The 24,447-nt window shown below is 37.3% G+C and overlaps 1 protein-coding gene across 1 annotated transcript; it reads left to right on the top strand.

Moving 5' to 3' along the window:
- Nucleotides 1-13,279: 13,279 nt before the first annotated feature.
- Krr1 (KRR1 small subunit processome component) lies at nucleotides 13,280-23,097 on the top strand. The gene is made up of 10 exons (XM_090328276.1): nucleotides 13,280-13,381; nucleotides 15,215-15,387; nucleotides 16,236-16,370; nucleotides 16,565-16,690; nucleotides 16,778-16,861; nucleotides 18,491-18,547; nucleotides 19,487-19,657; nucleotides 20,522-20,599; nucleotides 20,707-20,800; nucleotides 22,673-23,097. The coding sequence occupies exons 1-10, from the start codon at nucleotides 13,288-13,290 to the stop codon at nucleotides 22,810-22,812; spliced, it is 1,152 nt and encodes a 383-aa protein (XP_090184402.1). The 5' UTR covers nucleotides 13,280-13,287; the 3' UTR covers nucleotides 22,813-23,097.
- Nucleotides 23,098-24,447: the final 1,350 nt, after the last annotated feature.

Genomic DNA, 24,447 nt, shown 5'->3' with positions numbered 1-24,447 from the left:
TCTCAGTTCTGTCACTGCCACCTTCATCTCTACTGCTAAACTTTTTTTTTAAATGTGGTCTACAGAGATGCTTGTCTAGATTATTGAAATTATCTCTTCACTAGTATCCCTATATTTACATTTAGCTCCTATCATCACAGAATGATGATTCTTCACCATTTTACTCCCTTAAGACTTTTCAATGGCTTTCTACCAACTCTAGGACTATGGAATTAACTTTCAAAGTCTGAACATGGGATACAAGGCCCTCCATGAGCAATCCCCAACCCCAATCTGTTTTTCTTTCCACTCTACACTTCTTACTCCGGGTGAATGCTGCTGAAATCTGATAGTCACACACACACACACACACACACCACATTCATACTCACATTTTTATATTTGGCATTTTGGCATTCCGGTGAAGTCTCCCATAGATGAAGTCTTTATAACTTCCAGGTTTGGGTGAGGGTTTTTTTCTATAGCTTTTCATCAAGTGTATTAGGCAAACATCTATCAAAATATAATTGTTTTTTGCATTTTTATGTGTCTGAATGTTCTATGATCAAGAATTGTATCATTTTGGCTGGGAATGTGACTTAGTGATAGAGTGCTTGCCTAGCATGAAGTCCTCGGATCATTCCTCAGTACCATATAAACAGATTAAGTCCGAAGTGGCACTGTGGCTTAAGTGGTGGAATGCTATCCTTGAGTAAAAGCTCAGAGACAGTGGCTAGGCTCTGATTTCAAGCCCCAGGATTGGCAAAAAAAATAAATAAATAGGGAATTTTATCTTATTTATTCTCTTTTCCCATAGTGACTAGAACATGGACACTTACATATTTTGTAATATAAAATAAAGATTTCAGATAATAAAATTAGAAGCATTTTCTAGAGTCTTAGTAACATTGACTAGATAATTGTGGAAATTATTATTTCAGAAAGCACTAAGTCTTATTTTAATGTAATAATACTTCTTGAAAGCAGAAGATCTGTGTCTCCTTTATTTACAAATGACATCCAGCCAGGTCGGTTTATTGTCCATCAAATTAATAACAAGTATTAATTAATTAACAAGCTTTAATTAATATCCCTGTGGCCTAACACTTATGTTTCATATATCTTCATATAATAAATAGCCATTATACTGCATCCTTAATACAGCTACTATTGTAAATAACCTTTTATATACACTTAGTGATGAAGGCATTTATTTGATCCTTAGTTAGCTGAGATGATAATACAGATTAACGATCTGGGCACAGACATTAATAGATATAGTTGCTTCTAAAAGAAGAAACCAAAATTTTCACCAAAAAGAGATGTTCCTCATTTGTTTAAATTAAATTTCAAGAGGCAATCACACTTCTCAAATGTCTGTAATACAGATCAATCTAGTATACAATTCCTTTGGATACAATTTGGTGATATGTTAGCATTTTCCATACATATGTAGATATGTATACTTATATACACATCTATATACACATATAATGTTTATATATGTGTATATCTACATGTATGGGTATGTAGATATTCTCCATATATATGGATATTCATAGATATCTGCATGTACATATGTGTGTTTCATTAAAAAGATTAGCATTAATGTCTAATAAAATAATCTGAAAAAGAATAAAATATATTTTAAGTTATTTAAGTCATATTTATAAGCTAAAACATGTTTTACAGGAGGGCAAGGAGAGGGGAGGAGGATGTGAATGGAGGGAGGAAGGGTTAGCAAGTGTAGTCATTATATTAAATGTCCTTGTGTAAACATTGAACTACATAACCTGAGGGTAGGATGGGAGGGGAAAGATGGGGAGAATGATGGAAGGGATGACATTGATCAAAGTGCATTGTACTCATAATCTGACATATGGCATTGAAATCCCTTTGTGTAACTACTAAATATAAAATAATAAATTAAGCCCAAAAACTATGAGGAAAGAATGGGATGTGGAAGGCAGAATAGAAATAAATGAGAAAGAACCAAATAAAACTTAAGAAATAAAAGCCATATAACGAATGAATGATTGTTGTCCTTAATGTACTATGTTATCTCTCATCTCCTATGCTGTCCCTTGGATATCTCATATTGTTACAGTATCTCACTTTGTTATCTGATATATTGAATTTATTTGTATTTGGTTATTTGAAATTTGATAGGGAAGGGGGGAAAACCGAGATGGGTAGGGGGTGGGGGGAGGGTAATGGGTACCAAGACATGTGAAAGGCTATCAATGTATGTGAATTAATGCACCTTCTATCTGGCAAATATTATGTAACCCTTTTATTAATTACAATAAAAAATATAAAAAAACAAAAAAACAAAAAAACACTAAAAAAAAAAAGAAATATCAAATGGATGCATCCAACCTAAAGTCCAGAAAACTATAATAGTTTGATTTCTCTTTTCAGGAATGTCTTTGTTCTGTTGGTGTTGTAATGACAGAATATGAAATCATTGTTCTATTGCTTCTCTTTGTGATTTTCTGGTAGCCCCAAGTATGCCTGGTGTAATTAGGGGCACCTGTTGAGAAAGACATGTTTTTATGAGTTTATATTCTCATGGATACGTATACTTTGTTTTTACAGCCAATGACGGTAGTCAACTATGACTGTAGGATCTCAGGAAGGCTGATTCTTCACCACCAGGACAAAAGTGCTAATCTCTTATTCATACAGAGTTTAGGGTTACTTATCAGCACACAAAAATGGTGTCTGGAAATTTGACCAAATCTGTTCCTTGCTCTGGTTCTTATTTTCCCTGCTTGAAAATATTAATTTTCATAAATAATTCAGTGATTTAAATTTAATTCCCACTCTACCACTATCCAAATTGAAGAAAATAAACAAAACTAGTAAAAAAAATTACAAAACGCCTCCGGCAATTTGAGGTCTTCTCATAATGGAAACAATATTGTAGACAAAAACAAGACCCAGGAGTTTGGAAACTGATATATAAAGACACTGGGCTCTTTATTTTTTTAAATAACTTATATTTGGCTTCTCAGAAATGGAATCTGATAAAAATTGCCTAAGGGAGTTATTTTCATCTCCTCTCAGAGTGTTCACTTCATTGTGTATTTAAGAAATGTTTGCCTGGACCCTACCCGGTGCCAAACATCATGCCTGTCACCAAACCAAAATATCCTCAGCCTTCATGAAGCTCCTAGGAATCAAAGTAGTGGAGTGAGTAGATTAGAAATGTTATTGATAGACTCTTAACCAATGTCATGGTTTGTCATTCCAAATTCATGTTTCAATTTGGTTGCCACTGTGGGAGTATTGGAAGTTACAGGCTTTCAGATATAATTAGATTGTTAAGTAGAGTTCTTGTTCCAAGTAGTCCTTCTATTTCATTTTTTTCTGTACCTATGACTTGCTTTTCTATATTACTGTTGTATTATAATGTAGCACGAGGCCTCATTAAAAGCTTACAGATGTCAGCAGTAGCCTTTGGACTTTCCTGCCCCGAGAACTGAGAGTCTAATGATATCCATAAAGTTCAATATAACTTACACACGGGGAAAGGAAGTTTATATCAGATAAAATAAATTACAAACAAACTTTGAAGTTAAAGCTTCTTCCATGGTAACTGCAATGCAAAACACTGATCGGAAGTTTAGTTGTATCAGTATCACATCTTAAGAGCTGATACTATACTACTCCTTTTACAATATGGCATGTCTCTCTAAAGTCATGCAGGTGTTTAATCCCCAAACCCATATGTTTATGGCAGTAAAAGGATAGAAACTTAATTGGACTGTGCTACAGAGTAGTGGTGCCCTTGGAAAGAGATGGGCTGTAGACTGTTATTGTGACTGAGTCCTGGTGATTTTATAAGAGAGACAGAGACTAAGCACACTAGATCCGTGGACTCCATTTCTCCTGCCATATGCCATCTCGGGTCTCTATCAGTCCAAAAGCTATGACTAGAACTAAGGCAACACCAGCACCTTACACTTGAACTTCCTAAACTGTGAGATAAATAAAACTATTTTATTTATAAAGGTAAGCCCATTTCAGGTATTTTGTTGTAGTAACTTAAGACAGATGAGAAAAACCACACAGTTCTGAAATTCCACAGCTTGTTTAAAATTTAGCTGTCTACAGAGTGTGGGCAAAGTACAATTTTAGACACATAATGGGATTTCAGAAATGTGTGGTAATCTGACTTTAGAGACTACAGTGGTGATATTTTTCAAGACATCTTTTGTTTAATATAAAACAAACTCTCTAATGTTTTTCTCCAAATGTTAACGGCTGGAGATGCTTTCTCTATAGAAGGAAATATACCCCATCATGCAGCTTGAAGCAGCCTTGCACTATTGTTTATTTTTATTTTTTGCCAGTCTTAGGTCCCAGGAATTGTCTTTGAGCTATCTCAAGCCTAGCAATCTACCACTGGAGCCACAACACCACTTCCAGCTTTTTCTGTGTATGTGATACCAAAGAATGGAGCCTAGTGCATGTTAGGCAAGCATTCTACCACTAGGCCATATTCGTGGCCCAGCCTTGAACTTTTTTTCTAATTAAAAAGTTTTTAACATGGGCCGGGAGTTTGGCCTAGTGGTTAAAGTGCTTGCCTAGCATACACGAAGACCCGGGTTCAATTCCATGGTACCACATACATAGAAAAAAGCTGGAAGTGGTGCTGAGGCTCAAGTGGTAGAGCTCTAGCCTTGAGAAAGTCCGAGGACAGTGCTCAGGCCCTGAGCTCAAGCCCAAGACTGGCAAAAAAAAAAAGTTTCTTAATAAAATTAGCTACTTTGGTCTTAAAAAAAGTTTTTAACACAGTTTTTACATCATATTTCAAATGTCAAATTTAACAAGTATTCAAGAATGGAATCTCTATATGCAATTATTGGCACATATATTTAAGAACATAATTAAAATTAAGCTGGGTCTTTGTCATAGATATGTATTGATCTATATATAGTCTATAGAATATATCACATCATATATTTATATGTCTATATAGCTATATTTATATCTCCAAGTTCATGTCAATGACCTGGAGTACCTGAATATTGAGTCATCGCTCTTATATTGTTTGGAACTAATACCTACAAATCAAGGAGACCATGTGCTTTTAGTTCCTTTGATTTTGGCTTATCTCACTCAACATGATTTGCTCTAGTTCCATCCACTTCCCAGCGAATGCCATTATTTATCTTGTTTGTTGGCTATGTAGAATTCCATTGTATACATGTACCACTTTTTTTTGGTATCCATTCATCTGTAGTGGGGCATCTCGGTTGTTTCCATCACTTGGCTATTGTGAATAGTGCAGTGATGAACATGGCTGTACAGGTGTCCTTATCATATCCTGGGTTGTGATGCTCAGGGTAGATGCCCAGGAGTGGTATGGCTGGGTCATTGGGAAGGTCTATTTTTAGTTTTGCCTTCGAGAGTGGTTGTACAGCCTTGAAATTTAAACAGAACCTATTTGCAGTCTCAGCTTGTCTCTTTGAGTGGGGCACACAGCTCGCCATTGGACAAGGAGCCATCATAGCTCAGCGCTTCTCAGAATTAAAAGTAATTCCATCTTACAGAGATAAGGTTGGTACACTCAACTTTGTTCATATTTATCTAGACTATTCCAGTATATATTTATTATATCTAGATTCTAAAGATACTGTGAAAGGCAGGGATGCCTTTATACCATGTAAGTCAGTATAATTTGGTCAATGTTTTAGACTGTAACTGAGTATATCAAGGTGGCCTCGAATTTTCTGATTATGACCCTTTTGATACATGACCAGTATTATTACCAGTATTATTAGGAGTTGATCTGATAGGATTCTTTTTATCTCTGACATACACTGAAAAAGTTTTAGAAAAAAAACATTTAAAAATATCAGATTTAGTATATAGCTTTCCCAAGACTGAGATAGTTACACCACAATTTCATCAAAGAACTAACTTGGTTGTTTTTCTCCTGTGACAATCATAGTGATTGCTGAGTGATTGCTGGGCTCTAAAAATAGCTCTTATGTTTGACCCCCTGCAAATGTAATGTGATAAAAAAAATGGCCTGAGGGAATTCCTTTTACCTCCTTTCCTAATGCATACCTGGTGGTTTCATTTAAGAAATGGCTATTAAATATGTACCATGTGACAAACACTGTGATTGACACTGGGCAAAAATATTTCTTACCTGCCAAGCTCTGGTGGCTCATAGTTTCTCTGGAGGCAAGATCTTAGGATAACTGTTCAGAGCTAGCCCAAGGAAGGAAAGTCCATGAGGCTGTTATAGCCAGTTAAAAGTGGAACTGTGGCTTGAGTGATAGAGCACTGGCTTTCAACATAAAAGCTCAGGGATAGTACCCAAACCCTGAGTTCAAGCCCCAGGACTGGACACCCCCACACCATCCCCCCGCCACACAGAGTTCCTTACCTTCAGGAAGCTCCCAGGAATTACAGGATTGTGGATGGGTTATGTGTTGCCAAATTACTAATAATCTCTTAGCGATTTCTGTGTTTTGAAGATGGTTTGTATGTTTGTATATTTTCCTCCTCCTGGTTTTGTGATGATTGTTATTTCCGGTCAAAACAGGTACGATCCAATCAGGAGACGTGGGAAAGCAGAGCAACATGAAATTCTCTTGGTTTCTAAAGATGACTTGGGAACATTTTATTGAGTCCAATAAGAGAGGAGAACGATATTCAAAGTGGCATACTCAACATCCCATGGAATTTGTTTGGGTGTTTACTTTGGAAAATATAGAAACAATAGGGATGCTTCTGTGTCCCTTTTTATATTCGAGACTCAGACCCTAATGTGAGGTCCCGTGGAGAATGATTTAAGGGAGTTGCTAGTAATCTCTAGAGGTAGCATCTTCAGGGCACTGACTGCTATCAACAATCCAGAGGCAATTACCAGCTAACTCGGAACATACCAAAAAAAAAGGATATTCTTAGGGAAACAGAGTGTGAGTTCAGTGTTCACAGGGTCTTTCCAGGGGATATCCAATTAAGGAAAGAAAGATATGGAGCATTTTGGGATCTTGAAGTTGTTTTCCTGTTATGGCTTACAAGAATGAGCAAAGACAAAACTGCTGCTGGCACTCCATCCCTAAGAAATCTTCCAACTGACCTTGTGAAAGAGAGGCCTGAGTGTGCTTTGAATAGGGTTCCAGCTCCTTATCACTGGAAGGGACCTAAGAATTCACTTCTTACAAGGCTTCTGAGTTCATTGTTTTCTGAGAAAACAAGTGCTTTGGAAAGGAAACCATTTACCCCAGTATTTTATTGATTGGCCAGTATATCCAGATAAGAGTCCCTTTGTTGTTCTTTTTTTCCTGCCAGTTCAAAGAGGTAGGAAAACTCCTATATCTTGTCTCTAGAACACTATGCTCTTGTTGTAGGCAACACTTCAAATATTTGCTTAACAGCTGCCGTTTAGTTTAGTTCAGTTCTGCCTTCTTCTCTATATCACATAGAACAGCAATGGCCTGTCTCAATAAATGGACTATCTTTGGAGTCGAGTATCATTTGGGAGATGAAGTAGCCACTAGGTATGTTGTTATGGAGTGAGTAAATGAAAAATTGCATTGTTCAAAAGTGCTTAGCAACACCTGATAAAGATTGTGCCTTATTTTCCCTCCTACTACTATGTTTATGCTGCTTCAGTCATAGTAGAGGTTTACCTACCGGTCCAGTCTCTACCCTCGCATCACACACTTTAGGAACTGTTAACAGTGTATCTTACTTATGAATCTGTGAGTTAAGGGACATAGAGATACTTTCAGTAAAATGTTCCATTATCTGAGAAGACCAGGGTTACTTGGCAAGAAATTATGATCCCAGAAATTGTGGGTGGAGATGGAACCAAACATATATCATAAATAAACATTCAAAGATATTATATTATAGTAGAATCTGGTGTGATATACGCTAAAGATTCTTCATTGAGGTATTAGAGCTGGAACTAAATGTATAACTAGTTTTCAAATTCCTCCTAACGCAGGGCTTTATACCCTGCTGAAATACAGTGAGAAAAGCACTATAATTTGTGTGTGTGTGTGTGTGTGTGTGTGTGTGTGTGTGTGTGTGTGTGTGTTTGGCATCTGTTCTCAATGCCTTACTTTGGGGGTACTGCACTGAGGTGATTTTTCTAATTTCATCACAAGCACAGACACTATTGAGGAATTGGGGGGAAGGGGTGGTGGCTGGAGGATGTCCTCAGACTGCTCAAATTGTCCAGTCTGACAGGCATGTGAGGAAGGTAAACGTCATTGGTTGTCCATGGTAAGAATTCATTTTGGAAGGAGAAAGCACTTGTTATTTCTATTTATAAGCCCTTATGTTCTACTGGAGGATGACAACCACAATATTTGGAGTGATTGCAATTCTGAAAAATCAGGTTACTTTAGGGCCTCTTGGGAGCAAATAAGGCTTTCCGTAGTGGTTACAAAAGCAATAGTTTGAACTCAGAAAGGCTGAAAGTTTTATCACAGACTATCCTACTAATGAATATCAATAACATTAACATTATGTCTGATTTGGTTAAGGTACAGTCCTGATGGTTGACTGTTGGTCTTAATCTGATTGCCCTAATTATTGTATTATCTCACTACTACTGATTTCATCTCATTCAGGTGTGTTTTCATCTTACCAAATAAAGTTAGTGTCCTATAAACTATAATTAATTGAAAATTTCCTCATTCAATATCAATAACTTCATCTGTGTAGTCTACAATATGTGGTAAACATAAAGATGACAAAACAATATGATTTATTCTACTCTGTCCTATTATCACTCATTGAATTATTATTATTATTATTATTATTATTATTATTATTATTATTTGTGATGGTGCTGGGGCTTGAACTCAGGGCCTGGGCACTGTTCTAATTTCTTTGCTCAATGCTGGCACTCTATCATTTGAACCAGAGCTTCACCTCTGTATTTTGGTAGTTATGAGTCTCACAGATTTTCCTGCCTGGACTGACTTTGAACCTTGAGAGCTCAGCCTCTTGGGGGTTAGGGTTACAAGTATGAACCACCAGCACCCAGATGAATTATTTTTCAAAATTTCTACTGGATTTGTCTCAGACAAGGATATGTCACTTATCTCTTTAATATCATTGGATTATTTTTCAATACCCTTTCCCTAACAAACATTTCAAGACCAGTTCAACAATAGAGCTACAGACTGTGATATGTCAGGTGTGCTGTCCCTCTCTCTTTCTACCTAGCTCATTCCCCCCTTATTATAAATGTCAAGCATGATATATAGCATGTTTCCTAAACCCTTTCAATGTTTTATGCAAGCTATTCTTTGTGACCACTTGCCACCTAGTGGCGAGAACCTGAGACAACGATTCCTTTTGAGAAAAAGTTTGCTGTGTATTTTGATGATGTTTAGTCACTCCAGTACTCAGTTATTCTCACATTGTTACAGTATCTTACCTTGTTATTTGGTATATTGAATATATGTTTATTTGAAATAGGAAAGGGAAATGGGGAAAAGAGATGAGGGGAGGGAGGAGGGGAGGGAAATGGGGACAAAAACATGAGAAAGGGTATCAATGTATATGAAGTAATGCACCTTCTATCTGGTGAATACAATGTAACCCTTCTATTAATTACAATAAAAATTTAAAAAGAAGGAAAGGAGAGGAAAGAGTAAAGGATTGAGAAGGAATATTAATCTCTTTATGAATTTTCCAGTTCTTAGATCACATACTTAATTTTATAGGATAGTGAATTTTCTTGTTTACTTATTCAAGTTGTTTTCTATGACTTGCAACAGAGCAAGTGAGTGTTTAGATATATCACTCTATGTAAATATCTAAGTCATTCAGAAATTCTAATTGTAGATGGTACGTGTTTACTGAGGTTAAGAAGACTCCCCATCCCTCCTACCTCTCCTGGATGCTATAAGCAGAGGACTTGGTGCTATGAAGATTAGATCCATGCTGCCAGGACATCTCTCCCACACTGCTTAAGGTCAGGATCTGATTGACCACCTGATCCCCTGGTTCAATGGATGAGTGTGCTTATATGCATTCAGATCTACTTGCTTTCTGAAGAAAATGCCTATAGACATTATCACATTAGTAAAGTATATAATAAAGTTCAATAAAGTATAATATTAAAAAATTGAATTCTCATATCTCTCAGTGTGTTAGATAGCTAACTTTTTAAACATTTTATCTTTAGTTTTAGTGCTACTGAGGTTTGAATTCAAGGCCTTGTACTTGCCAGACAGGTGCTCTACCACCTAACAATGCCTTCATTCTTTTTCTTGTTTTTTTTTTTTGAATACAGTCTCATATTCATTCCTGTGCAGGCTTGAACATTGCTGAAGTGATAGTATGTATTGATGAGCTTAGCTTATTGTCAGTTGAGATGCGGTCTTGTAGATTTTTGTATGGCTGGCTTACATCACAGTTATCATGATCTCAGCTTTTCCTGAGCACCTGGGATTACAAACATGAGCCACTGTATCCACCTTAGACTTTTTAAATGGAGAATTTCAAACAATGAAGGGAAGTGCCAACTTCTTACCAACAGCACAAAATGACTTATTTAGATGTAAATCCACTAAATGTTTTAAATGCTTAGTGTAAAAATTTAATCTCGTCAGCCATCTGTGGTGCCTATAGCTGAAGAAAGGAATATAGCAGTAACAGATCAGTTAAGTTGTTCTTTCCAGAAAGTTCAAATATTCCTTTTTTGCAATAAAAGACTGTAGTTTGGTCCATTTACATAAAATAATAATTTTCAGTAGTATCGATATATTTCACATACTGCTGATTAAATCTTGAATATTCATACATTCGTTTAAAAGCCTCCTGTTGCTATGGCAGATCCTAATGATATGAAGAGTGTTGTAGCTTTCCTTCAGGGGGAAGAATATTATAACTGAAAATTAAATCAAAGCTGTTACTTTTCAATAAGAACACATAAAGATAGGCCCGGGAGTTTGGCCTAGTGGTAGAGTGCTTGCCTAGCATGCACAAAGACTTGGGTTCGATTCCTCGGTACCACATACATAGCAAAAAGCAAGAAGTGGTGCTGTGGCTCAGTGGTAGAGCCCTAGCCTTGAGAAAAATCCAGGGACAGTGCTCAGGCCCTAAGCCCAAGCCCAGGACTGGCAAAAAAAAAAAAAGAACACATAAAGAGAAAGGACAGATTGCTCCTTAAATAGTATGAGAGATTAGATTAGATTAGATTCCCCAGGAAATTTAAATGTTTTATTCACCTGGGTCCTAGAGATCCTAAGATTCAAGCAGAAAAGAATGTCTTCAGACATGAAGGTGACTCAAGTACAGTAATTTTAACAATAAAATGGAAAATAATAAAACATATATACACCTGAAAATGAAAACTTCTGTAGAAATTTCTGCTATGAAATAAAGAGTTGTGAATACTTTAAGACCAAGTCTCTTCCCATCCACAGCCTATCTTACCAGCCCTCTTTCCAATGTGTTGGTCTTAATACCCAGTAGTCTTTCTAGAGCTGCAAATGGGACAGGCTGGCTAGACTTGAACCTGTCATTCATTAGCAATTGGCTTGCTTAAAGCAAGCATAATAACAACCTGTTCTATTAGCTAGATTTATCATTGCTTTTTCTGAGCAAATTATAAGTTAACAGAATGAAATCTCTGTCACCGATGAAAACAAAATGAACATAATCAGGTATCTTGGAATCATCCATACGTAACCCTAAAACATTAATGTTTTAGTAAATAGCAGACAAGTAACCTCCATTTCATTAGATTTCATCTCATAGATATTTAATCTATTGAACACTTTCCTTAGTTTTGTTACAGAAAATTTTAGAAAGGAAAAGCAATAAGATTGGTCTCAGAAGTCTTTAGGCAAGAACCTATCTAGCATTTGTACAAAGTTGAATTTAGAAGCTATTTGCATTAGTGATGATTCTCTCCACAGACCTATAAGTCAGTCATATGCAGTAGTGGGGTAGACAGGAATCAGTCATTTGGGGGGATATTAGGTTCATTTAAATAATAGTTTCTGATCACTATCATTTCTCTTCTCTGGGTTTCCAGGTCTCAGTTATTCAACTATAATCTTCCTTCAGGGGATTGAATATATACAATATGTAAACCTCCAGATGGTTTACAGATTAATGCTGTCACATGCCTATTGTCATTTACCACACGTCATCAGCATTGACTAGGTATTATATCATTATATCATATCACCACAGTATAGGAACATCACAGTACAGTAAGCTCTTACTATAACTAATTTATTTTTAAAAATTATTATATATGTATTGAAAAAAGAGGATACAGAGATTCAATATTGTCCTAAGGCTTCCATTGGGCATCTTAGAATAACTTCCCCATGAAAAAATGAAGTTGGGTGGGCCCAACTGTCCTCAAATATATTGTCTAAATATTCTCCCTCTGATTTAGAGAAATGACACTCCCCTAGAAAATTACCATCAGAAACAAGGGCTTTGAAAACTTACTTCACACAAAATTACATCGATGTTACAGAGTTCTATTTATCTTAACTTTTTGTTTTAAGGATTAAAAACAATGACAATGGCCAGATGCCATTACAGGCTCACACCTGTAATCCTAACCACTCAGGCAGCTGAGATGTGATGATTTCTGTTAAAGCCAGTCCGGAAAGGAAAAATGCATGAAATTCTTATGACTGATTAACAGGCAAAAGTCTGGAAATTGAGCTGTGGCTCAAGTGGTAGAACACTAGTCTTGAGCAAAAAAGTTCAAGCTGCAGTACTAGCATAGACACACACACACACACACACACACACACACACACACACACACACACACACACACGAAATGAAATGAAATAACCAGATAAGAGAGTTTACACTCAGTAAGTAGTGGAGATTCTTGCCATTTCTTGCTCTAGATAGCCATATATTTTCCTATTTGCACCTCCTACTGAAGCCTAGGACATATGTCAATCAAACAAATGTTTATTGGAAGAATTAATGAGAGACATTAACCATAGTCTGATTGCACTCAGTGGCCAATATGGGTGCAAAACCCATTCCAGTTTAGACTCCGAGGACCATCACCAAACTACAGAAAGAAACATGGGTAAACTACAATTCCCAGGATGCACTTAAACGCTAATGTGGCAGTGCATCTTGGGAAGGATGTTTTCAGCTCTCCATTGCGTTCCCCCCCCCCCACCTCCACCCCGGAAGGAGGGAGCGTAAGGAGTCTGCGCAGATTTCATCTCCGTTCCTCGGAACTCATTTTTGCAGTGTAGGTAGTTTAGCCGGCGGCATTTAAAAAGCGTGTCACTTCCGGTGGTACCGGAAGTTCCTTGAAAAATGGCGTCCTCCACGGTTGGTAGTCCTGCCGCCGGACCCACAGGAGCTACGAAAAAAGAATTTCGACGCCAGAAGGCGGATACGGAGAACCAAGGTGAGGCCATGGGGCATTTTTGTGGATGTTGAATTGCGGGTTGTTTTTATTTTTTTTTTTGCCCGGCCTCTTTTTGTTGTGACGGTAGAACGTGGTCGGTGGCTGCTGGTTCTGGGTGATGGAGGGTGTTTGGCTGAGCCGACTGGAGGACCCCTGCTTGTGGGGTGCGGCCACGTGTTTCCAGCCCCGCGCGAAGTCGAGCCGCCGTGGAAGCCGTGGCCTGGAAAGGGACCGCTATTCCGATGTGGCCCGGAGGGCCGCGGGGTCGCGCGGCGCGCGCACCCCGACCCCTCCTCGTGATTGACAGGACTCGGGATCCCCGCCTGCTGGGTGTCGGCCACGCTGATGGCAGGCGTGGGGCCGACTGGTAACGGGGCTGGAAGTTGTCTGGCTTGTCCCTAACCCTAGTCTTTCAGTCAGGAAAGGAAGATCTGAGATATTTAGCCGCCTGTTTTTATTGTCCCCTCTGGTTTTGTTTTTGGTCAAACATTTTGGAGGACGCATCTCGTCTACTTTACACTGCGCTATTTTTATATTATTATTATTATTATTATTATTATTATTATTATTATTTGTGGGTCATGGGGCTTGAACTCGGCCTAGGCGCTGTCCCTGAGCTCTTCAGCTCAAGGCTACAGCTCTACCCTTGAGCCAAGCCCCACTTCCCATTTCCTAGGTTAATTGGAGATAAGAGTCCCAGGTCCTTTTGTGCCCGGGCTGGATTTGAACCTTGATCCTCAGATCTCAGCCTCCTGAGTAGCTAGGATTACAGGTGTGAGCCACCGGGCCCCTGGCAAACTGCGCTATTTTTTAAATTGCCACCTCTCCCGAGTCTGGTTTGACAGTGTGAAGGATAGAAGATAACTAGAGAAAGAGTCCAGGCAGCTGCTCAGCCACTTTTGTAGAAAGTATTTTTTTTTCATTGTTTGAACTTTCATTCTAGATGCATCGGGAACGTATCAAAAGTTTTTGTTTTTAAATTGTTTCTTTAAAAAAAAATAATGAACACATAGGATGGACTATAAATATAAAGAGACACAAATCACAATTCTTTTTTTTTTTGCCAGTTCAGGGGGTTGAAGTCAGGGCCTGAGCACTGTCCTTGAGCTTTCCTCAAGTCTAGCGCTCTACCACCTGAACCACAGCAGCACTTCCGGCTTTTCTATGTATGTGGTACCAAGAAATTGACCCCGGGTCTTTGTGCATGCTAGGCAAGCACTCTACCACTAGGCCAAACTCCCTGGCCCAAAGATCACACACTTAGTCTTTGTGGACTGAATGTCTTGTATAAAATCAGACTCACCATATTGTTTCATCCTACCTTTATATTGCTGTGAAAGACTTCCAGAAATAGGCACTGAAAGGCCTTTGGGGACCCTAACTCCCCAAACACTAAAATGCTAAGTATACACACACATACACTGTTAAATTCCACTCTCGGAAAGTCAGAAAGATCATCAGCATTAAAAATAATGTCAACAAACTGGTAGGTGAACCTTTAACACTACTATGCTATAAAAAAGTCTAATTTTCTTGGGTATCATCTTTTTTGTCAAGCATAAGTTAACTAATGTGAATGTGGACTGTTTTCATGCCCTAATCTTTTTCTTTTTTACCAGACTATTGGAACATATTTCATAATCTTGTTGGATATGTTGGTAATTTTAAGGTTAATAATGACTGAGTCGTGTTCTTTGTTGGATAATACAAAAAGCAAAGAAGAGGAAATGTAAGGAGAGTATTGGGAATTTTATGAATGTGTGCATGTAATGTTTACAAAATATCCAAAAGATCATTAAAATGTAATTGTAATTTTTTTTTCCCCATCTACAGATGAACCAGAACTTCTTACTGTTCCTGAGGGTTGGAAGGAACCAGCTTTTTCCAAAGAGGACAATCCCAGAGGACTCTTGGAAGAAAGCAGTTTTGCAACTTTGTTTCCAAAATATAGAGAGGCTTACTTGAAAGAGTGTTGGCCTTTGGTACAGAAAGCCTTGAATGAACATGTATGCATATTTTATACATTTATTTGAGATTTTGCTCTTGCTTATGCCATTAGTTTTAAGTATGTGCATGCTGATTGGTTTTGTTTTTAGAGGTGTTAAAGCATTATAGGTAAGCTTTGTAGTTTAACAATACTTGCACTTTTGACTTGATCAGTAATAAAGTGCTTTGAGACATTAACAGACTTCTAGCCATTTACAGTTTTATAAACTATCCAGATTTCACTTGTCAAGTTCAAGTTTTAGAAAATCTATTCTAGGCCACGATTAATAGTATATCCTTGTTTAGTTTCAACTGAGGTATGTTTGCAATTGCTTAACTTTCATTTTGAGTGAAAGATGTATGGCTTATTGCCTATTTTGTTTCTACTAGTGTGTCCCAAGAGAGCAGTGTTTTTGTTATTTTTCAAATTGAGAATTGAAGCCTGTTAAGGGATTGAAATATTAGTGATTATGAGCTGTTGGTAAGGATAAGTATCACATACATGCTAGTTGTGCTATAAAATGTGTTTTTCAGTGTGGACAGCTTTGTAGTTGCTTGTACCTATTGGGAACAAAAGTTTTTCTATTTAGTTGTCTAAATTTGTTTTTCCTTGGAAGCTCATAGAAATCCCATTTTATGTTGAATTGTTTATCACCCACTACTGAAACATTATTCCGATTATGTAAAATTCAGAAAATAACATTTTTATTTGCTTTGTGGAAATCTGGTTCACACTATTGAGAGTTATTGCTGAAGTTTCCTAATTGTTTCTTTCTGAACTTGTGATAATTTGATTTTGCTTTGTATTGAGTCCCCTAACCAGAAAAAGAGTTAAGCAACTTGTGTGTGTCTGTGTTTCTTTTTGTAGCATGTTAATGCAACCTTGGACCTGATTGAGGGCAGTATGACTGTGTGTACTACAAAGAAGACTTTTGATCCGTATATTATTGTTAGAGCTAGAGACCTCATAAAACTGTTAGCGAGGAGTGTTTCCTTTGAACAGGTAAATCTAGAAGTACTTTGCTTTATTCCCATCTTGAGACAACCTGTAACATGGTATCTTTTCTTCCTTGCCTCTGTTCTCCCATTCATTTCCCTCATGGAGTTTCATGTTTGTGCTTAGGCATCTTTTGCCTGTTTTTGGCACATCAGTGTAGTTGCAAAAAATACTGACTTTTTTTTTTTTTTTTTGGAAAGGCAGTACGAATTCTTCAGGATGATGTTGCATGTGATATTATTAAAATAGGTTCTTTAGTAAGAAATAAAGAGAGATTTGTAAAGAGAAGACAGCGGCTTATTGGTCCCAAAGGGTCTACATTGAAGGTATTTTTTTGTCAATAGAAAACTGAAGTTTTTTTATTATTAGTTTTTTATTCTATTTAATTTCAACTTAATGTTCCTTTGATATAGGCATTGGAACTCTTAACAAACTGTTACATCATGGTTCAAGGAAATACAGTTTCAGCCATTGGACCTTTTAGTGGCTTAAAGGAGGTAAGAACTGTTATCTTTATTTTCAGCAGATTTAGAAATTAATTTGATTTTAATGGTTCACTGGATAACTTTGTGTTACAGTCATTTGTGTGGGTTTTTTTTTTTTTTTTTCTCTCCTTGTGGATCATGGGGCTTGAACTCTGGGCACTGTCCCTGAGCTCTTCAGCTCAAAGCTACCACCTTACCCCAGGGCCAGGGCATTTTCCCTGAGTTTTTCAGCTCAAGGTTACTGCCCTATCCCTTGAGCTGCACCCCACTTCCCCATTTTCTAGTGATGAATTAGAGGAGAGTCTCTAGTGTCAGGGCTGGCTTTGAACCTTGAACTTCAGATCTCAGCCTCCTGAGTAGCTATGATTACAGGTGTGAGCCACCATGCCCAGCATCATTTGGTAATTTTGAAATGTGTTTTTGATTTTCCTTTAGTAAAAACTTGTATATCCTGTAACACGAGGGAATCGTTACTCCTGGTTCCTAATGTATTTTGGCCAACCTTGGGTGGCTGGAAACCTCCATTTCTGAATTAGATCTGTTTGTCATTATCATTACTCCTCCCATTGTGAAACTTAAGTGGGTATTTCTGATCCTGCTCTGTAGCAAATATAAGAAGTCACACTGAAAACTTTTCTCCTTCAAAATAGAGATTTTGTTTGATTTTTAGTATATTGAGTTAATGTTCCTCATAAAAATTTTCTTTAACTTGAAAATGTTACAAGAAAATTCTATGGAATATATATGTTTCTATCAGCTCCTTTTGGTGCTATCACACTATCTGGATCTGTTTAGGTTGTTTTACTTCCATCTTAGAAAGTCTTTAATAGCTACCCCTTTGGCTTTCTTTCTCACAGATTATCATGAAGTGTTAATAGCTGCATATATTATGTATTTCATAGTTTCTTTGAAGGTTGGAATATATCTCAGTGTTAACGTGCTTGCCTAATATTTATAATGATCTTTTTTGCAGAGGTGGGGGCTCATAGGGTTTGAACTCTAGGCCTGAGTGCTGTCCCTGAGCTCTTCAGCGCAAGGCCACTGCCCTACCCCTGGGCCTGGACATTGTCCTGAGCTCTTCAGGTTAAAACTACCACCCTACCCCTGAAGCCCCTAGTGCCCAGCCTGTCTTTGAACCATGATCCTTGGCTCTCAGCCTCCTGAGTAGCTAGGATTACAGGTATGAGCCACCGCACCAGGCCTCAGGTTCTCTGATCCCTAGCACCACAAGGGAAAATCAGGACGAATTTTCCAGTTTCGTAAAGTCTTTGAAAGATATTATTTAATTCTTATAATGTACTTGAGGTTCTAATATATTTATCTTTTACCAATGAAAAAGCTGGGATAGGAGTATTAATAGAATTTCTTATACGAAATGGCTGTTTTATAATTTGAACTCTCATATTCTGCTCCTAAACCACCTCTTTCCCTAAATTACTAGCTTTAGCACATTGGAGTGTGTCATCTTTCAGCAATAATAGAGAAACTTGTTTGAACTCAAGGGTGGTTGACTGAAAAGTCTAGAAGCTACTCAGAGCAGTTGTGGTAAAATTTTCTGAGTCATAGGATTTTTCTCTTCTATCATGTTCATTTATATCTTTATAAGGTACTAACTAATTAATGTTACTTTGCAAATTTCAGGTTCGAAAAGTAGTCCTAGATACCATGAAGAATATTCATCCAATTTATAACATTAAGGTGAGTGTGAAGTCCAAATCACCATTACAGTGATCATTAGATCACTAAGCTTGTTTTATTGAAAATTTCTTCTAGTCAAAAGTGTCACTGGGCCCCAGTGGCTCATGCCAGTAACTCTAGTGGCTCAAAGCCATCCTGGGAACTAAAGTCCATGAGACTCTTTATCTCCAGTTAAACACCACAAGTGGCACTGTGGCTCGAGACAGAGTGGTAGCCTTGAGCTGAAGAGATAAGGGACAGTGCTCAGGCCCAGAGTTCAAGCCCTATGACCAAAAGAAAAAGTGTCATCTTAAAAATGCACTAGTTGGACTGGGAGTTTGGCCTAGTGGTAGAGTGCTTGCCTAGCATGCATGAAGACCCGGGTTCGATTCCTCAGTACCACATACATAGAAAAAAAAATGCACTAGTCCTGGGCTTAAGCTCAGGGCCTGTGCACTGTCCTTGGACTTTCTCAAGGCTAGAGCTCTACCACTTGAGCCTCAGCACCACTTCTGGCTTTTTTTCTATGTATGTGGTACTGAGGAATCAATCCCAGGTCTTTGTGCATGCTAGGCAAGCACTCAACCAGTAGGCCAAATTCCTGGCCCCCCAGTGACACTGTTTTTTAATGGTATATTTAATTTCCTGGAAGAGATCAGAAACAGTCCCTTTAAAAATTTTATTTATTTATGGGTCAGGTGTTTGGCCTAGTGGTAGAGTGTTTGCCTAGCATGAATGAAGACCGGAGTTTGATTCCTTGGTGTCACATAGATAGAAAAAGCGGGAAGTGGTGCTGTGGCTCAAGTGTTAGAGTGCTAGCCTTGAGAAAGCCCAAGGACAGTGATCAGATACTGAGTTCAAGTCCCAGAACTGGCTAAATAAATAAGTAAATAAATTGATCCAAGCAATATGTATAAATTTGACATTTAAATGTTTTTATTTATGTATGAATGACTCTAGACCTTGATGATTAAACGAGAATTAGCAAAAGATTCTGAATTACGATCACAAAGTTGGGAGAGATTTTTGCCACAGTTCAAACACAAAAATGTGAACAAACGCAAAGAACCAAAGAAGAAGAGTGTTAAGAAGGAGTATACACCGTTCCCCCCTCCACAGCCAGAAAGCCAGGTCAGTATTGAAAGCCCAGCTTTGTATGAAAGAGAAACATCCATCTGTTTTGGCAGGAATTGAGGGTAGTTCCCTCAAGACATTGAAGGTAAGTGTAAATAGCCCTTTTTGAGCTCAGTGTATAGCAGTTCAGAATGAGCTTCATGTTGTGAACATAAACTGTATCAAGATGGTTGGTGTTACTAGCCCACTTGGGGCCACTGTAAATATAGGTTTTTTTGGGGGGGTTGCTGTTGTTTGTTTCTTAAAGCAGTGTAGCCTACTACATCTTAAATTGTGACATCCACCTTTTTTTGCAAGTTTCAGATTCCATTTTGTCAGATTATTTCTGGTAAAATTCCTTTCCAACTATGAACAGAATTTCCTTTTTTCTTTGTATCCATATCATTTTTCTTTCAAGTTCCCTTTTTGCTTGGTATAGTACCTTCCTACCAGAACTTGTAAACACTTGAGATCAGTGTAAAAAAAATACCGCGTTGGTCTCTTGTCTCCATTCAGAATCCTTCAAATTAATGATCCTCCTCCCTTCCTTAGCATCTGATTGCTAGGATCCCAAAGCATGCCAATACCCAGTTTACTTTCAGTCATTTTAAAGTCATATCCCACCTCTTTGCCTAGTATTTGGTATTCTGCAAGCTTCCCCAAAGCTTACCTTTTTTCTGAAGTACTGACCTTCTATCATAGTCTGTTTAGTATTAATGAACAAAGTACCTTTTCTCCTCATTCCCATGCTTGTATTTTTCAACTTTGAGTACAGTTCCTTCTTTTTTAAACTTAGTAACACCAGTGTTTTTATGCCCTAGCTTGCTTAGAAAATTGTCATTGCATTATTTCTGATGTAATTATAAATACTGTTTTCATTAGATTGATAAGGAATTGGCTAGTGGTGAGTACTTTTTGAAGGCAAATCAGAAGAAACGACAGAAAATGGAAGCAGTGAAGGTAAAATTCTTTATATCTTTCTCATAATATTAATAGAAAAAGTTCATAACTGCTTGAATTCTTACTAAGTTTAAATTGTACTTTACTAATGTGTCTTACTAATGTAGGCTAAACAAGCAGAAGTTCTTAGTAAGAGACAAGAGGAAAGAAATAAAGCGTTTATTCCACCTAAAGAAAAGCCAGCTATGAAACCAAAGGAAGGTAAATGCTTATTTTTCATATTGATATGCATGAAATTGACAGTGATTTTTATCCAACTTTCATGTTAGGAAATAGCCGTGTTCTTCATCATTTGTCTTGGTATTTCATCAGTTACTAAGTGTAGGCACAAGAGATGACAAAGGCAGTAAGAAATGAGCAGCAGCTAATGCCTGTTCAGAGTGCCCAAAAATGGTCGTCCTTCCTCCATGCTCTGACCTGTGCTTGGAGAGAGAATCCCAGAGCAGCTGATAACCCCCATAAAGAAGTTGTGGAGGACTAAGATCCTTTGGTCTGCTATCATGCATCTGAAAAATGGCTTTTCACAAGTTGTCCTTTCTACTTATCTGATCTTTGGCTTAACATTAGTTTCTGTGTTTTTAATGTGAATTTTTCATCTCTTGGAAATGAAGAACCTTGATAAAAGAATGACAGAAAGGTCAAAAGATACTAAGAGTAAGAAATGCTCATGGGTTTTCTCCATTTCCAGCCTCACGCTCTCCCTCTGGTAACACTTGTGTTCTGAGTAGAATAGTCCTCTGAATTCAGTAGTGGCACATGGAGGGGCAAGGCGTTATTGGCAGTGCAGTACACTGAACTTTTGGCCAGTAAGAACCAGCATATAGCTGGGCGGCAATCCTGCCTTGCTTTAGTGTTTTTGTTCAGTTGATTTTGTTCAGTGTGATTTTATTTCCTGAGCTGTTGGAATCCTGTTCTTGAAGTGTTTTCCCTGAATTTCTTGTAATACTTTCCAAGTTGTCTGGTTCTATATTAAGGTGTTGGATCAATTTTGAATTATTTTTTTGTGCAGAGTGAAATATAGGGATCCAGTTTCAGTGTTGCACATACGCTATCTAGTTTTCCAGGCATCATTTGTTCAAAGAGCTTTTATTTGTCCAGGTGCATGTTTTTAGTTCCTGTGTGAAGAACCAGATGACAGTAACTGCTTGGTTTATTTCTGGGTTCTGTAATTATTGGTCTTATTATTGCTGTAATTATTGCTTATTACTATGGGTCTTACAGCTTGAATCAGACATTCTTCTCTCTGCTCAGGATTGCTTAAAACACTATTGTCTGTGAATATAGTCTGTTGTTTTTATAAAAGTTAACTATCAGCATTATAATTTTGTTATAATTCATTATAAATGAATATAATGTTACTATAATTTTCAGCACATTGGAAGCACTTTGTTTAGCTAGTTAACTGGGTTAGTAGTGATTAAAGATACAGTTGCTTTGTGTAGTAGAGGCTTTAAATTTTCATACCTCTTGTGGCTGTGTTGTTTGTACAGTGACATTTTATCTTGTGATTCTTTTATGCTCTACCTTAAATGATAAGAAGAGATTCTTTTTCTTTTATTGCTTCTATTTTATTCATGCTTTTGGCATTGCTTAGGAAGACCATTATATACTCTCAAATTAATCTTTACTACCAAAGTTTTGTTAAAAATAATTTATGACCAGTCTTATTTAAGTTTTTGTCGTGGTCTCACATGAAGTAGATTTTGACTTGTAGCTTCATATTTAGTTAATATTTTTCCATGAGGAGAAACTTCAAATTATTTTTGTTTGCTAGATGGAAAAATTGACATACTAGTGAGCTTTCTAAATTTCCAAAATATAGAGGAGAATATAACTAAAAAGCCAATGTCAGTGGAATTATGGAAAAAGTATAGTTTTAGCATAATTGAATCAATAATTGTCATGCCATTTTTCACGTGCTCCTACTGATATATAAATTCCTCACTTCCCTGTAGGAAGGCGTTTTATATTTTGTAACATGACTTGCAATTATTAAAATAATGCTGTAAAGTTACTGCCGTTTTTCATCTGTTCTAAAGAGTTGCACATATTTTCTTTTTATAATTTTTCTAGCTTCTACTGAAACTAAAATTGATGTGGCGAGCATCAAAGAAAAGGTTAAGAAAGCAAAGATGAAGAAGCTGGGAGCTCTTACAGCTGAGGAAGTTAAGCTTAAGATGGAAGCAGATGCAAAGAAAAAGAAGAAAAAATAACATAAAAAAATTGAACTAGAAGCCAGGAACCAAGTGTTTCATGACTGTAATCCTAGTTCCTCCAGAGGCTGTGTTCTGAGGACCGTGGTTTGAAATCATCCTGGGCAGAAAAGTCTGTGAGGCTCTTTCCTCCAATTAACTACCAAAACCAAAATGTGGAGCTGTGGCTCAAGTGGTAGAGCACCAGTCTTGAGTAAACAAGCTAAGGACAGTGTCCACACCTTGAGTTCGAACCCTGGTATTGGTTGGTGCACACAAACACAAATAAATCTAAAGTGGTTCTTTATGAAGTTACTCCTTTTGTAAAGGATTTCCAAAAACCAAGGCATTAGTTGCCTTGTCTGTGAGAAATACTGATTCCTTTTTTTGATATATATTTTTTGTTAATAGTATTCTTTATATTCTTTATGTGTATTTTGTGCTAGAAAGTGGTATTTATCTTTGTGTACCTTTTATTTTAGTCCAACGACAGGCATGTTTTGTGGAAGCTTAATTTTAGCAGTAACTTTCATGTTTTAGTTTTGTTTTGTTTCTGGTATGATGTTTGACTACACGGCTTCACACTTGTTAGGTAGGCACTCTACTACTTTGGCTATGCCTCCTTCATTTTGTTTTTATTGAAGATCAAGGTTGGCTTTCTACCTAGACTGGCTTGGACTGTCATTTTCTTATTTATGCTCCCTGCCATTGCTGGGATGACAGGTGCACACCATTGTGTCCAATATTGACTTTTGAGTCTTTTTCATAGACTGGCCTTGTATCATGAGCCCTGTAATCTCAGCTTCCTGGGTGGCTAGGATTACAGGCATGAACCACTACACTATCTTCTAGGTTTTTTGTTGTTGTATTTTAAATACAACATTTTGGCAATTGTAATTATACATTAAATCTCATGTCTAATAATACTGCTTATTCTTTAGATATAATTTGCCAGCATTTGATTATGAGAAAAATCAATGCGAACATTTCAGTGCTCTTTATTCCTTTCTATTATCAATAGAGATACTTTGGCTTTCCCTTTTCTCTTTTTTAAAATTCTATTTACATCTCAATCCAAGATTAAACAGCTTATAAGCAGGCCTCTGAAATCATCTCCTGTAGGTACTGCTTTATTTTGAGTCTATAAGTGGTAAAAGAGGAGACAAATTGAAAGAGAGCAGGGAATGGCAAGTGATAAGAGTTGAAGGAGCAGTGAGGATTGATGGTGTCTTTTTGTTTTTGGAGATGAATTCTGCCTATGCAGTACAGGCTAGCTGACCTAGAACTTTTTTTTTTTTTAACTAATCTTGGGGCTTGAACTCAGGCCTGGGCACTGTCCTTTGAACACTTGCTCAAGGGTAGTGTTTTGGTAAATTGAATAACAGCACCAAATCCAAACCAGGGTTTCATACATGCTAAGCAAGCAAGCACTCTACCACTAGGCCACACTCCTAGTCCCTCGCCTGAAACTTTTGATCTTTCCCTCTCAGCCTTACATGCTTGACCAGAATGTTAATGTCTTTTTTTTCTTTTTTTTTTGAGTGTTAATGCCTTAAGTAGTGGGAAGTTAACTAACTCAGGAGTTACTTAAACCAGCTATTATCTAGCTCACTGATTTTATAGATTTGGAAGTTGAAACATAGAGCCTACTTACCT

This window comes from Megascapheus bottae, chromosome 2 (assembly GCF_031878675.1).
Source record: "Megascapheus bottae isolate mThoBot1 chromosome 2, mThoBot2.hap1, whole genome shotgun sequence".
Taxonomy (NCBI): Eukaryota; Metazoa; Chordata; class Mammalia; order Rodentia; family Geomyidae; genus Megascapheus; species Megascapheus bottae.
The sequence above is the reverse complement of the archived record's forward strand: the minus strand, read 5'-3'. Positions and strand labels throughout refer to the sequence as shown.

Coding starts and splice junctions, on each gene's coding strand:
- Krr1 (XM_090328276.1), top strand. CDS start 13,288: ATGGCGTCCTCCACGGTTGGTAGTCCTGCCGCCGGACCCACAGGAGCT. Junction 16,691..16,777: donor CCAAAGGGTCTACATTGAAG/GTATTTTTTTGT, acceptor CCTTTGATATAG/GCATTGGAACTCTTAACAAA. Junction 16,862..18,490: donor CTTTTAGTGGCTTAAAGGAG/GTAAGAACTGTT, acceptor TGCAAATTTCAG/GTTCGAAAAGTAGTCCTAGA.